The sequence below is a fragment of the Saimiri boliviensis genome, chromosome 8 (assembly GCF_048565385.1).
Source record: "Saimiri boliviensis isolate mSaiBol1 chromosome 8, mSaiBol1.pri, whole genome shotgun sequence".
In the NCBI taxonomy this organism is placed as follows: Eukaryota; Metazoa; Chordata; class Mammalia; order Primates; family Cebidae; genus Saimiri; species Saimiri boliviensis.
The window spans coordinates 4,550,835-4,564,098 of record NC_133456.1 but is presented as its reverse complement, the minus strand read 5'-3'; the positions used below and the strand labels follow the sequence as shown (position 1 = coordinate 4,564,098).

The 13,264-nt window shown below is 40.7% G+C and overlaps 1 protein-coding gene and 1 pseudogene across 2 annotated transcripts in view; one reads left to right on the top strand and one right to left on the bottom strand.

The window, feature by feature from the left end:
• Window positions 1-423: 423 nt before the first annotated feature.
• Window positions 424-13,264, bottom strand: part of DNAH12 (dynein axonemal heavy chain 12) — a 260,536-nt gene continuing 247,695 nt past the window's right edge. For both annotated transcript variants that reach the window (XM_074403604.1, XM_074403603.1), the window contains exons 68-74: window positions 12,652-12,840; window positions 10,331-10,434; window positions 7,896-8,100; window positions 3,805-3,942; window positions 3,280-3,371; window positions 1,880-1,947; window positions 424-646 (exon numbers count right to left, since the gene is read on the bottom strand). In XM_074403604.1, the coding sequence (XP_074259705.1) occupies window positions 456-646; window positions 1,880-1,947; window positions 3,280-3,371; window positions 3,805-3,942; window positions 7,896-8,100; window positions 10,331-10,434; window positions 12,652-12,840 (987 nt within the window). In that variant the 3' untranslated portion in view covers window positions 424-455. The remainder of the gene's footprint in view (window positions 647-1,879; window positions 1,948-3,279; window positions 3,372-3,804; window positions 3,943-7,895; window positions 8,101-10,330; window positions 10,435-12,651; window positions 12,841-13,264) is intronic.
• Window positions 637-12,677, top strand: LOC120367158 (keratin, type II cytoskeletal 8 pseudogene; annotated as a pseudogene).

The following is a 13,264-nucleotide window of genomic DNA, read 5'->3' as shown; positions in this document are numbered from 1 at the left end:
TATTTTCCATATTTTTAATTTCTTATGTATTTGAAATATTTATGTATAATTACTTTAGGAAGGAGAGTGGAAAATAAACTATACTGGAGCCAAAGGAATGACTTAACATTTGTGAGGGAGATAATTTCTGATATTTGTTAAATTTTATCAGTTTAACTCCCCCAAATCTATTTTTCATATACAATCAAACTTTAAAAACAAACTAAATAAAAACATTGAAGATTTCTCATCTGCTTCCCAAACACACTTTATTTTCCTTCCATAGGTGATCTCAATAGAGTCCATCTAAAAGGCCATATTCCAAACAAGAGTGATATATCAGAGAGAACAATGCAATGACTATTTGAAAAGACCATTTAAAAGAGTAACACCAAGATACTTGGTTTCATAATGTATATATTTTAAGACAGGGTTTTTTTTTTTTAACTTTTGGATGTTTTATAAATTTGTCCAATTTAGTCATCCAACTGACAAAGCAAAGCGACCCCACGCTTGATCCAGTGCTGAGTAGGTTGGTCTGTTTTTAACAACATTGCAATGACAAAGTTAGTAGAATGTCCCGTAGTGGAAAGAGTTCCTTTACGTTCACTTGTCTTGTAGAGGGGACAAACATAGGCATCCGACTTTATAATCCGAGATTTTTGAGCTTGAAAAAAAATAAAGAAATACATTTATTTGATAAAGGGGAAAAAAGTCATTGGTACTAAAAGAACTATTTATTTTGTAATAAAATGGCCAGTACTATCTCTAAGATTGAAATTGTGATATTTGAAGGGGTGTGTGTGTGTGTGTGTGTGTGTGTGTGTGTGTGTGTGTGTTTAGAGTACATATAGTATTATGGTTGTAAAATAAGGCAAGTATTTCATATGGTGCATGATTCTAGGTGTGGAAGACAGGAAGAGATTTTAAAGTTCTGATCACTTAGCAGTCATGAGAAAAGAGGATTTGGGAGGGAAGAAGGAGAAGGGAAGATGTATACTATGTATACAGTATAGATAGTAGGGGAGACTTCAAAGGAGAAATATAACTGCTTAGAGCTCTAATCCAAGACACCCACACATTAGAAGAATCTGACATTTCTATTTGTTTTTAGCAGGTAAATAATAAGAGAAACACATCAACTCTTACTAATTCACAAAAAGAAACTACGTACAACCCCCAAAAAGCAAGATATGAGATATTAGGAATCTTTCTAAACTGAGTTCACATTTCTCACAGTTATAACTGAACCACATTCATAATGAGAATATTTGATAGGTCAGATAGTGATTCTGGGTGATTGGTAAATGTTTTCATTTATTGTTATTTAAGAATAAAAAAGGTAAGGAAAAGAAAATAAAAGAATGAGACCCTTTTTTCCAGACTTGTAGAAAGATGATGATGACAGAAGCAGGGAAGGAGCAAGCAGTTTCCAAAATGGGGCAAAACTGGCACCCACTCCACGTGGCTGGCAGCATCTATGCCTTGGGGCACCTGGCTGGCTCCTAGCTGTTTCTTATAGCCAGAAAATGCTAGTCACTAGCTGGAGACTGTGTCAAGCTAATTTGTGCCCATGAGCAATGTGCAAAGGGAATTCAGAATCAAAATATGGGTGGGCCGCTGTTCAATGTGTGAACCCCCTCGTAGAAGTGGGGGGAGGGGCTGAAAAGAATGATATAGCTTATAGGCTAAGAGCATCAAAAAGCAGAATTGTATTCCCAAAATAATATAAATGCCACATACAAAGGGATAATAATTTCTAAAGTTAATACTCCCATCACTGTTTATTATAATTATCTTAGGTCCTAAAAAGTTTGAGCAAAAACTTATTTTGGGGAGCAGTATATAATATCCTTCCTTACTCTCCCTAAAACTCAAATTTTGTTGAGAGAATATTTACTTGGTTTTATCCATATGATGGGCATCAGGTCAAACAGAAGTTTGGGATATTGTTCAGCAAGCAATCCACTGTAAAGAGAAATAGACAGATTATTAGAAATAACTTACGGAATTTGCTTCTAAGAACAGATTGCTGCTTACATACTGGCTTTTACTAGAAGAAAGGACTAGAGACCTAGAGGAAAAGAAATGTAAAAGAAAGAAAATGAAAAAGTGACAATGAAGAATTGAGAGAAACCCAAGAAAACTCTGGAAAGGCAAAGGGTAAACAGTGGACACATATCAATGTCAGGCAATTTTTAATGACCATTCATGAGGCAGATGTTATCACATTTGACCCTGACAATGACCCTGTCCCCATTCCTATTCCTATTTCACAGATACAAACTGGAGGCTTGGAGACACTGAGCATTCTTCTCAGTTACACAGCTCCTAAGTGCCAGCGGCAGGATTCAAACAGATCTGCCTATCTAGAAAATCTGGTTCCTTTTCACTATGCTGCATTGTATTAGTTGGAAGGAATGAAGGTGGGAAGAAAAGGAAGAAAAAATGAATATATACACAAGGCAAAGTAAGTTAAGAAAAACAGCAGTAAAGAGATGAAAACAGAAGAGACTGAAATAATGAAATGAACTTACGTGCAGTTGACTCTCCTCATAACACTGTCTTAGAATTAGCTCTGCAGAACTATCTTACTGCCCCCTCTTAAATGATTTTTCCTACTCAGTCTTTAATGCTCTCTTGGGAGCAACGTCTGACTCTGACCCTGGAGATAGAGGATTATGCCTATAGATGGATTGTTAAGGCCAGGGCTCCAAGGGAAACTTTCTCTCCTTCTTTCCTACCCCATATATTTCTTTTTTCTTTTTTCTTTTTTTTTATTATACTTTAAGTTCTGGGGTACATGTGCTGATTGTGCAAGACTATTACATAGGTATACACATCCCCATTTATTTTAAACAGGAAGAGTATGGCATAATTTCCTGAGTGAAGCTGGAAATTCATTATTTACTGTGAATATTTATTTATTATTCCATCAAAAGGCAAGAAAAGGTTTCCCATTCTCTAACAGAAAGGAGAACTTCATGATAACTAACTGTAAACTGTTCAAAAGTGAGGTGGCCCTACACATTACAAAACAGAAGGCAACTGCTATAAAGCAGAATAAGCAGGAAAATAATTTCAGCTAACTTTTCTACTAATAAGACTACTGAAATACTATTAGTCAGGACCTAAAAATAACAACTCATCAGTTGCCCCAGCTTGACTAACGATTTATGTGAGAATTCTGATATTATTTATTACTTGCCTTAGAAAAGGACTTTTTTTTTTTAAAGTGGCAGATTGCTTATCTATGTTTCAGCTACAAATGAAGAGGTCCTTGTAGGTGAAACCACTGACCTTTCTCGGTCCCAGCGTGCACCATCAAGATATAATCCGTGGATATAAACACCATCTTCTGGCGATGTGTCAGATGTGTCAGATGGGATAACCTGACGGAAGAGGGACACAGTGGCAATGATCCTCTCAGACAACCTGATCTCATAAAGAACATATTAGCTGAATATTCAGAACATATTCAGGGAAACTCTATTATATAATAGCTTATAAATGATACACTTTTTTCAGACATAATTTGTAAAAAACTATATTATTGTTTTACTGACCATGGGTTCTTTTTGAAGTATTTTATCAAATTTTACTGTACCTCATAATAATTTTTGCTAAAGTAGAGGCACAGCTTTGGATTATTTAAATCACATATTGTAATATATAAAAGTTCTATCTTAGGGATAGCAAGACATATGCTTCATACAACACAAAGAAGAAAGTAAAATTGCTTACAATGGGTTATAATATATAAACTCGGCTTAAATACGTGATTTAATGTAATGATATACTGTTGACTTTAAGGAATTACTGTACCTCAAATTCGTATCCTAGCAAATCAATAGGGGTAGTATATTTTCTGGCATAATTCTGCATAGCTCCAGTTAAAAAGGCCTGGGTGAAAAAGAAACCTGACAGCCAAAACACACAAGGTTTTCCTGAATTATACCAGTCCTGTAAAGGGAAAACAAAACACATTATGTCAGTTTTTAAAGTTATACCAGTGCCACCTGACGTACAATTTCTGAGTCTGGTTTTTGCGTATGTTGCCCACACTGTCCATCACCAGGCCCTCTTCCCTGACGTCAGACACACAGCCTATCTTGGCCCTCCCACTTTCCTTTTCTAGTTACTCTTCTTGGAAAACTCAAAACAATTTGAGCATTAACCTGAATGAAACATGGCTTGAAAGAGTCAAATCTTCTTCAAAAGCCAAATGTAAATTTAATGCTTTATTATATCATCCCACCAAAAAGCAACCATCATTAGACATCTTACACATTGTCTAATTATAGGCCTCATTTGTTGATTCCAATTCCTTAACCATATATATATATATATATATATATATATATATATATATATTTTTTTTTTTTTTTTTTTTTTTTTTTTGAGATGAAATCTCACACTGTCACCCAGGCTATAGTGCAGTGGCACCATCTTAGCTCATTACAACCTTTGCCTCCTGTGTTTTAGCAATTCTCCTGCCTCAGCCTTCTGAGTAGCTGGGATTACAGGCGTATACCACCATTCCTGGCTAATTTTTGTATTTTAAGTAGACATGGGGTTTCAGCATGTTGGCCAGGCTGTTCTGAACTACAGACTTCACGTGATCTGCCCAGCTTGGCCTCCCAAAGTGCTGGGATTACAGGTTTGAGCCACTGTGCCTGACCCCCAGTTTCTTAACCCTCTTAAACCCCTTGTCTCTGTGTCCACTGCCCTCACTCCAGTTCATCTATTCATGGTTTTCTTTCTGTACCAGCTTGTATTGTCTTCTTGCTTCTTCCCTTTCTGCTCAATACATCCAGAAGAACGCTCCCAGAATATAACTCACTGTGCATGGTTTCAATCAGATGTAGCATCTTGCATAATTCTCAGTGACCTACCAAATTGTTCAGTGACCCACAAAATTAAAGCTTAAATCTCTTGGTCTCCTATTCAAGATATTTCACATAAAGCAAACCAGGCCAGGCACAGTGGCTCATACCTGTAATCCCAGCACTTTGGGAGTCTGAGGCGGGCAGATGACAAGGTCAGGAGATCGAGACCATCTGGTTAACACAGTGAAACACTATCTCTATTAAAAATACAAAAAATTAGCTGGGCATGGTGGCACATACCTGCCCCAGCCTCTTGGGAGGCTGAGGCAGGAGAATCACTTGAACCCACGAGACGGAGGTTGCAGTAAGCTGAGATCCCGCCACTGCACTCCAGCCTGGGTGACAGAACAAGACTCCATCTCAAAAAACAAGCAAAGCAAAAACACAGATACTTCACAATCTGGCCCCAAGTTGTGTTTTCAGTTCTATTATATCTCTTTTACTTCCTTTCAAGCATCTTGCATTCTAATCTGGACTGGACTAAAAAGACTGGACTACTTGCTGTTCTCTTTGTGCCGGGTAGACACTTGTTTTCCTGCCTATCTTAAAGCGATACTACCCTTCTCAGTCCAGGCACATCTGGTGGTAGAACTCCACCTAGCATCCCAGGGTAGGCTGGTGATTCTCGCCCGGCCAGTCATACTTCAGCCATAGTGACTGCCTGAGAAATGGACATGTGACCCAGTCAAAGCCGGAGATGCAGAAACTCTTGCTGGGACTTTAGGGAAAAAGACTCACTCTCAGCTCCTTGAAGATGTGTGGATGTGAGGCCAGAGTTGCTGTTGCTGTCTTGCTACCATCAGATGACAACTCAACAGGGAATGGAGTTTACCAGAAGGGAATGGAGACAAGAGATGAAGTACAAGAAGCCAGGACAAGATATCCATATTTGCACCCTGGTCAAATGTTACCTGAAGCCATTTAAGCTCCTGGACTTTTCAGTTACATGAGGGAACAAACTTTATTTTTGCTTATGTCTGAATTTTTGTTGCTTATAATGGAATCAACCCAAAGTGATACAGTGCCTTTTATCCCACAAGCTACATAGCTATTTCTTTTTCCTTTCTTTGCAGTATCAAAACCATTCATTCTTTAAATGCAGCTTAAATGCTATCTTATCCACGAAACAATCTCTGCTTTCTTGTGCCATAAGAATTATCTCCCTTTTTTGAAAGCCCAGAGCATTTTACATGTTAGTCTCTTATAGAATATCTCTTACTATAGTGTACTGATTTTCTTTAGATACATGGCTTGTCTCCCTGTAAGCTACTGGCAGCTTGAAGGCAGGACTTGTATTGTAATTATCTTTTTATCACAGAACATGCAATAAGGTGCTTTGAATAAAATGGGGTCTCAAGTCATATTTACGAAATGAACAGATGAATCAATGAAATGAATTTTGGCTCTGAGCAGGCAGTACACTATGGGAAGAGCCAGTTTTGCTCCCTAGGGGAAGAGAACAAACTGCTGCTGGAGGTGTTGCAACAGTACAAACTATCGGGTCAAGACGACGCAGAGAAGAAATGAAGTCTGATAAGGGCAAAACCAGGCAGAATGAGCACCAAGCACACAAAGGCTGTAAAGACCCACAAGGCTCCACATGAAGTTTGAGGTGCTTTTTCCAATTCTGTGAAGAAAGTCAATGGTAGCTTTACGGGGATAGCATTGGGAGAGGACTAACATTAGGAGAAATACCTAATGTAGATGACGGCAGGATGGATGGAGCAAACCACCACAGCACATGTATACTTACATAACAAACCTGCACATGTACCCCAGAACTTACTGTATTAACAACAAAAAGACCCACAAGGCAATCATTTAGAAAACTTATTCACCCATGGCTTCCTTTATCCAAGAGTGTCATTAGTCTCTGTGGTCAGCCACTTGTACTATCTCTTAATTAGCTACCATTTACTAAGTGCTTAGTACATGCCAGCAAGATATAGCTGATCTATCAGACTGGCAAAAAGTTTAAAGGGTAGGAGAAATTCTGCTCTACATTCTTACAAGGACTGGCGATTTTATGATTAGCTTATACAATGAAACAAATAAAGGTTTTGCACAATAAAAATGCAAGTGAATACAGAAAGATTATATTACCTCTGAATTTTTTAAAAATTGGGGGAATTCTCCCCATCCCATACTCCTGCATAAACATCAACCATAGAATGGGGGCAGGCAGTGGAGTTGAGAAGGAAAAGCAGTGTTCTGTCTGATGTTTATGCTGGGGGAAGGGTAGGGAGTATTCAAAATACTCATCTTTTGCCTGGTTTTCTGATATAAAAGGCACTGATATAAAGACAATGGCCAATTATTGATAAACTCAAGCCTCTGGCCTGTAAGCACCGGGAGGTGCTTTGGGAGGCCAAGGTGGGAGGACTGCTTGAGGTCAGGAGCAAGGGACCAGCCTGAGGTACTTGGTGAGGCTCCATCTTTACAAAAAATAAAATGAGCCCTGTGTGGTGGTACATGCCTGTAGTCCCAACTATTCAAGAGGATCCCAGGAGTTTGAGATTACAGTGAGCTACAATCACACCACTGCACTCCAGCCTGGATGACAGAGCAAGACCCTGTCTCTCAAAAAAAACCAAAAAAAGACAAAAAAAATCCAAGCCTCCAGATTTTTTGACTTACTATCAGTATCAAAATCACAAGACAACTTTAAACTGTGGTCTTACAGAACCACAAACTTAGAACCTTGGTCTCAGAGAACCATAAATTCAGAATTTTCAAAAATATAAATGTCACATATTACATGGGTTTGGAAGAAGTATAATTTTAATTTTCCACACAGTACTTTGAAATATGTATATTTTTCCATTTGCTAAAGTTTTCATCAGGTTACCATGAAGCTACTAATCACATTTCATTGAACTCAGAGACATTCAAGTGACCACAGCCAATAACTAATATCTCCCCAATTAACCAAAAAAATAAAATTTTATACATGTATCTCACACACACACACTGACACACACACACACACACACTCTCTCTCTCTCTCTCTCTCTCTTACACTTTTACCTGTAAAAAGTTCAACCGGGCTAGGAAATCTGTGATGTAACTTCCTAGGGGCTTAAGACTTGGGTATGATCGTTTGGCCCATATTTCTGGAACCTTTCCAATAAGCAAGCTGCCGGAAAGCGCCTCCAATGCGGAATCCATCACAACCACACCCTTAATAGCTTTTTCAAGGTCTCGTAGAGTGTTACGTATAGTTATAATTAAGCTGCAATAAAAGAAATTATGTCATCAACATATATATGATGGTATCAACAAGTCTTTCCAGAAGAACAGGAGGAATTTCATTCCCAGCTTTATGAGATTGATTCCCAAAATGTGTCACCTCCCATGTGGTGGTACGTGAGGTAATGTTAAGTGATACATGTATGAACATTTTTCATTTTAATCATTACATACATATTTTAAAATACAGAAAGTAATACAACTACCATATCAAAATTTTTACTTTCTGGCTATTTTTGCTTAGGACCTGGCTAATTTAAGCAGAGAATGATTTTTTTTTTTTTTTTTTTTTTAAGACGGAGTTTCACTGTTGTTACCCAGACTGGAGTGCAATGGCATGATCTCGGCTCACCGCAACCTCTGCCTCCTGGGTTCAAACAATTCTCCTGCCTCAGCCCCCCGAGAAGCTGGGATTACAGGCGCGCGCCACCATGCCCAGCTAATTTTTGTATTTTTAGTAGAGACGGGGTTTCACCTTGTTGACCAGGATGGTCTCGATCTCTTGACCTCGTGATCCACCCGCCTCAGCCTCCCAAAGTGCTGGGATTATAGGTGTGAGCCACCACATCTGGCCCCAGCAGAGAATGATTTAAGGAGAAATATTAGGTAAATAGTATTTCAGGTGGCATGCAAATATGAAAATGCTATAATGATGTGCAATGGCTGAAACTAAGGAAATACTGCATTAAAACGTAAACTGCATATTCATTTATATACTTGCAAATACTTTACTTCCACTTAGGCCCAAATTGCTAAGAACACCATAAGTATACTTGTAGTGAGAGGTTTTTTTTTTTTTTTTTTTTTTTTTTGAGATAAAGTGTCGCTCAGGCTGGAGTGCAGTGGTGAAATCTTGGCTCACTGCAACCTCCGCCTCCTGTAGTGAGTTTTTAGGCTAGAAGCCTGAGCAGCTGAGAGATAGTGTGTTATTATATATACATAAATATAACTTTTGTATAAGAAATGCTGAATTAACTAAGGCATCAGGTGTTTTAATATATTTTATTTTAATATGTCAACCAGCCTGGACACTAAAATAAATTTCAAAGTACTATAGAAAATTCATAACCTTTGCTTATAGCCATTACTGGATAATAAGAAAAAAAATTGATAACCTAAACAATTCTCCATTCCTTAAGCCAATATTAAATTACAGAAAATTCAATAACAAATTTAAAACACATCATTCGTTAGTTATCCTGGGGTACCTAATCAACTCAGATTGGTTGAATTGGACTCAGTAAGGAAAAGGAGGGGTATGTGTGTCAGGTAGCAGAAAAATGACAAAAGATGTGACTATACATAGGTCTCGTTGATATTTATTCTGTTTCTAATTCCTAAGAATAGTTAACAAATGAATAAGAAGTTATGATTAATGAATATTTTAAACCAGTAAGAACAAATCTCTTTTTCATCATCGTTTTTACATTTTAAAAGATATTCTCTCTTCTGAGACAGATTCAGAAGGCAACCATCCAAAGTTGGTATTTTTTTTTTTTTAATAGGGTCTCATTGTGTCACTCAGGCTGGAGTGCAATGACACAATCTCTGCTCACTACAGCCTCCATCTCCCAGGCTCAAGCAATTCTCTCACCTCAGCCTCCCAAGTAGCTGCGGCTACAAGGCATGTGTCACTATGCCTGGAAAATTTTTAAATTTTTGTTGAAAGGTTTCTGCCATGTTTCCAAAGCTGGAACTCCTGGGATCAAGCAATCCTCCTGCCTCGGCCTCCCAAAGTGTAGGGATTACAGTATGAGTCACTGTGCATGGCTGGAACTTTTCTTATTTTTTTTTTTTTTTTTTTGAGATTGAGTCTTGTTCTGTTGCCCAGGCTAGAGTGCAGTGGAATAATCTCAGCTCACTGCAAACTCTGCCTCCTGGGTTGAAGCAATTCTTCCACCTCAGCCTCCTGAGTACCTGGGATTACAGGTGCCTGCCACCATGCCCAGCTAATTTTTGTATTTTTTAGCAGAGACGGGGTTTCACCATATTGGCCAGGCTGGTCTTGAACTCCTGACCTTGTGATCTGCCCACCTCGGCCTCCCAGAGTGTTGCGATTACAGGTGTGAGCCACCGCACCTGGCCTGGAACTTTTTAAAAGGGGGAAAATTCCAATGAAATGACAGGATTTAATAGTCTTCTTGGGTCAATATCATTGTGTGTTTTTATCAACTTTGGATAGTTGCTTTCTGAATCACATGATATATCCTTACTTGTTAAATCTTTCCATTTCTTGTACTAACACAGTATTCATGCTCTCTTCATATCTCACAGGATACTTCTGCAGTGCTGTTTCAATGTCGAAATCACTAGGGAGCTACAAGAATAGATTTTGAAGATCACGAATTACTCTCAGAATGGATAATTAGCTTCATTCAGCTATGATATAATGGCTAACACTAGGGTGTATATGTACATCAGCTCATCTACATGAACTAACGTGGATATGTACATTAATGTACATAAGTCGTATGTACGTACATTAGCTTATCCACAATCACAGTTACTAAGAACTCACTATATGCCAGGCATTTTACGAATTACTTTAAATTCATGATCTCTTTAATGTTCTCAAAAAACCTTAAAAAACTGGTACTATTGAAGCAGCAGCTTCTCCACTCCTTCTGGAATCTCCCCCTGGTTCAGCCCGCCTGCCTCCACTCCTGCCTCCACCATGTCCATCAGGGTGACCCAGAAGTCCTACAAAGTGTTCACCTCTGGCCCCCAGGCCTTCAGTAGCCGCTCCTACATGAGTGGGCCCAGTGCCCACATCAGCTCCTTGAGCTCTTCTTCCAAGTGGGCAGCAGCAGCTTCCTGGGATGCCCTGGGCAGAGGCTATGGTGGGGCCAGTGGCATAGGAGGCATCTCGGATGTCACGGTCAACCAGAGCCTGCTGAGCCCCCTTAACCTGGAGGTGGACCCCAACAAAGAGGCCGTGCGCACCCAGGAGAAGGAACAGATCAAGACCCTCAACAAGAAGTTTGCCTCCTTCATAGACAAGGTGCAGTTCCTGGAGCAGCAGAACAAGATGCTGGAGACAAGTGGAGTCTCCTGCAGCTGCATAAGATGGCTGACAGCAACATGGACAACACGTTCCACGGCTACCTCAACAACCTTAGGTGGCAGCTGGAAACTCCGGGCCAGGAGAAGCTGAAGCTGGAGGTGGAGCTTGGTTACATGCAGGGGCTAGTGGAGGATTTCAAGTATGAGGATGAGATCAATAAGCCTACAGAGATGGAGAATGAATTTGTCCTCATCAAGAAGGATGTGGATGAAGCTGACATGAACAAGGCAGAGCTGGAGTCTCGCCTGGAAGAGCTGACTGATGAGATCCACTTCCTCAGGCAGCTGTATGAAGAGGAGATCCGGGAGCTGCAGTCCCCGATCTCAGACACGTCTGTGGTGCTGTCCATGGACAACAGCTGCTCCCTGGACACAGACAGCATCATCGCTGAGGTCAAGGCACAGTATGAGGAGATCGCCAACCGAAGCCGGGCTGAGGCTGAGAGCATGTACCAGATCAAGTATGAGGAGCTGCAGATGCAGGCTGGGAAGCACAGGGATGACCTGCAGCGTACAAAGACCGAGATCTCCGAGATGAACCGGAACATCAGCCGGCTCCAGGCTTAGATTGAGGGCCTCAAAGGCCAGAGGGCTTCCCTGGGGGCTGGCATCACAGATGCCAAGCAGTGCGGGGAGCTGGCCGTTAAGGATGCCAATGCCAAGCTGTCCAAGCTGGAAGCTGCCCTGCAGTGGGCCAAGCAGGACATGGCGTGGCAGCTGCGTGAGTACCAGGAGCTACTGAATGTCAAGCCAGCCCTGGATATTGAGATTGTCACCTACAGGAAGCTGCTGGAAGGTGAGGAGAGCCGGCTGGAGTTTGGGATGAAGAACCTGAGTATCCGTATGAAGACTAACAGCGGCTATGCAGGTGGTCTCAGCTCAGCCTATGGGGGGCTCACAAGCACAGGCCTCAGCTACAACCTAGACTCCAGCTTTGGCTCTGGCGCAGGCTCCAGCTCCTTCAGCGGCACTAGCTCCACCAGGGCCGTGGTTGTGAAGATCAATCAGATCCTCAATTGGAGGCTGGTGTCTGAGTCCTCTGATGTCCTGCCCAAGTGAACAGCTGCGACAGTCCCTCCCAGCCTGCCCCTCCTGCGGCTGCCCCAGGGCTCAGGAGGAAGGCCACTGTGCAGGGGAGCCGAGGGAACAGAGACCCACCTGAGGCTTAGCCCTAGCCCTCAGCCCACCCTCGGAGGAGTTTACTGCCTGGGGACCCCCCTTGCCTATGTCTCCAGCTGCAAAACAATTCAATTACTTTTTTTTTATTGTCCAAAATAAAACCTTAGCTAACTTAGCCCCAAAAAAAAAAAAATTGGTACTATTATTACCATTTAACAGATTTAGAGACTAATGCTTAGAGAGGCAAAGTTCTTGCTCAAGATCATAATGCTGGTACATGGCACTTTCAGATTGTCTTTTCAGTATCATTTCTATTTATATTATTAGCAACATATTTTAAGCTAAACATTACCTTGTTGAGGATATCTTTGGTAATTTCTAACAGAATCTGGTCAGTACTTCCTGAGGCTCCTGTCTGTTTGGAGCCTCCCTGGGTGAGAAGCAAGGACTCGAAGAGCAGTTTTGTTTGTTGAAGATCCTTGGAGATGTCAACGTTTTCATGTAATCCAAATATCTCAGGGTGTTGAGTAAATGGAAGTTTCTACCAGAAAACAAATTAAACATGCGTATTTTCCCTGGATACTGAAAGGGACAATCAGGACACGCTGTTCCAAAATATGCTACTTTGGCATGGGGATTATTTGAGCTGAAGGCAATTAAGAATCAACAGATGCAGAAAGAGGTCTCTGACCTCCCCTTATCTGTCTAAAAGCAGGGCATCAATTTCCATTTTTAATTTGTGGCAGGCATTCCTCATCCTTGTATCAGGATGAGGAGAATGACCCTTCTCACTGGAGACAGAACTGGCACTGAGATGAGACCGTATGAACAGACCTCACTCAAAACGATGCTTATCTTCCATTAGTTTCCCCCATACATTTCTTAATCACTTTCCCACAATGTATTGCCCCTAGAGCCCCAAACCCCGTTTCCTTTATCTAGTCATGTCTCTATAATTTATCACC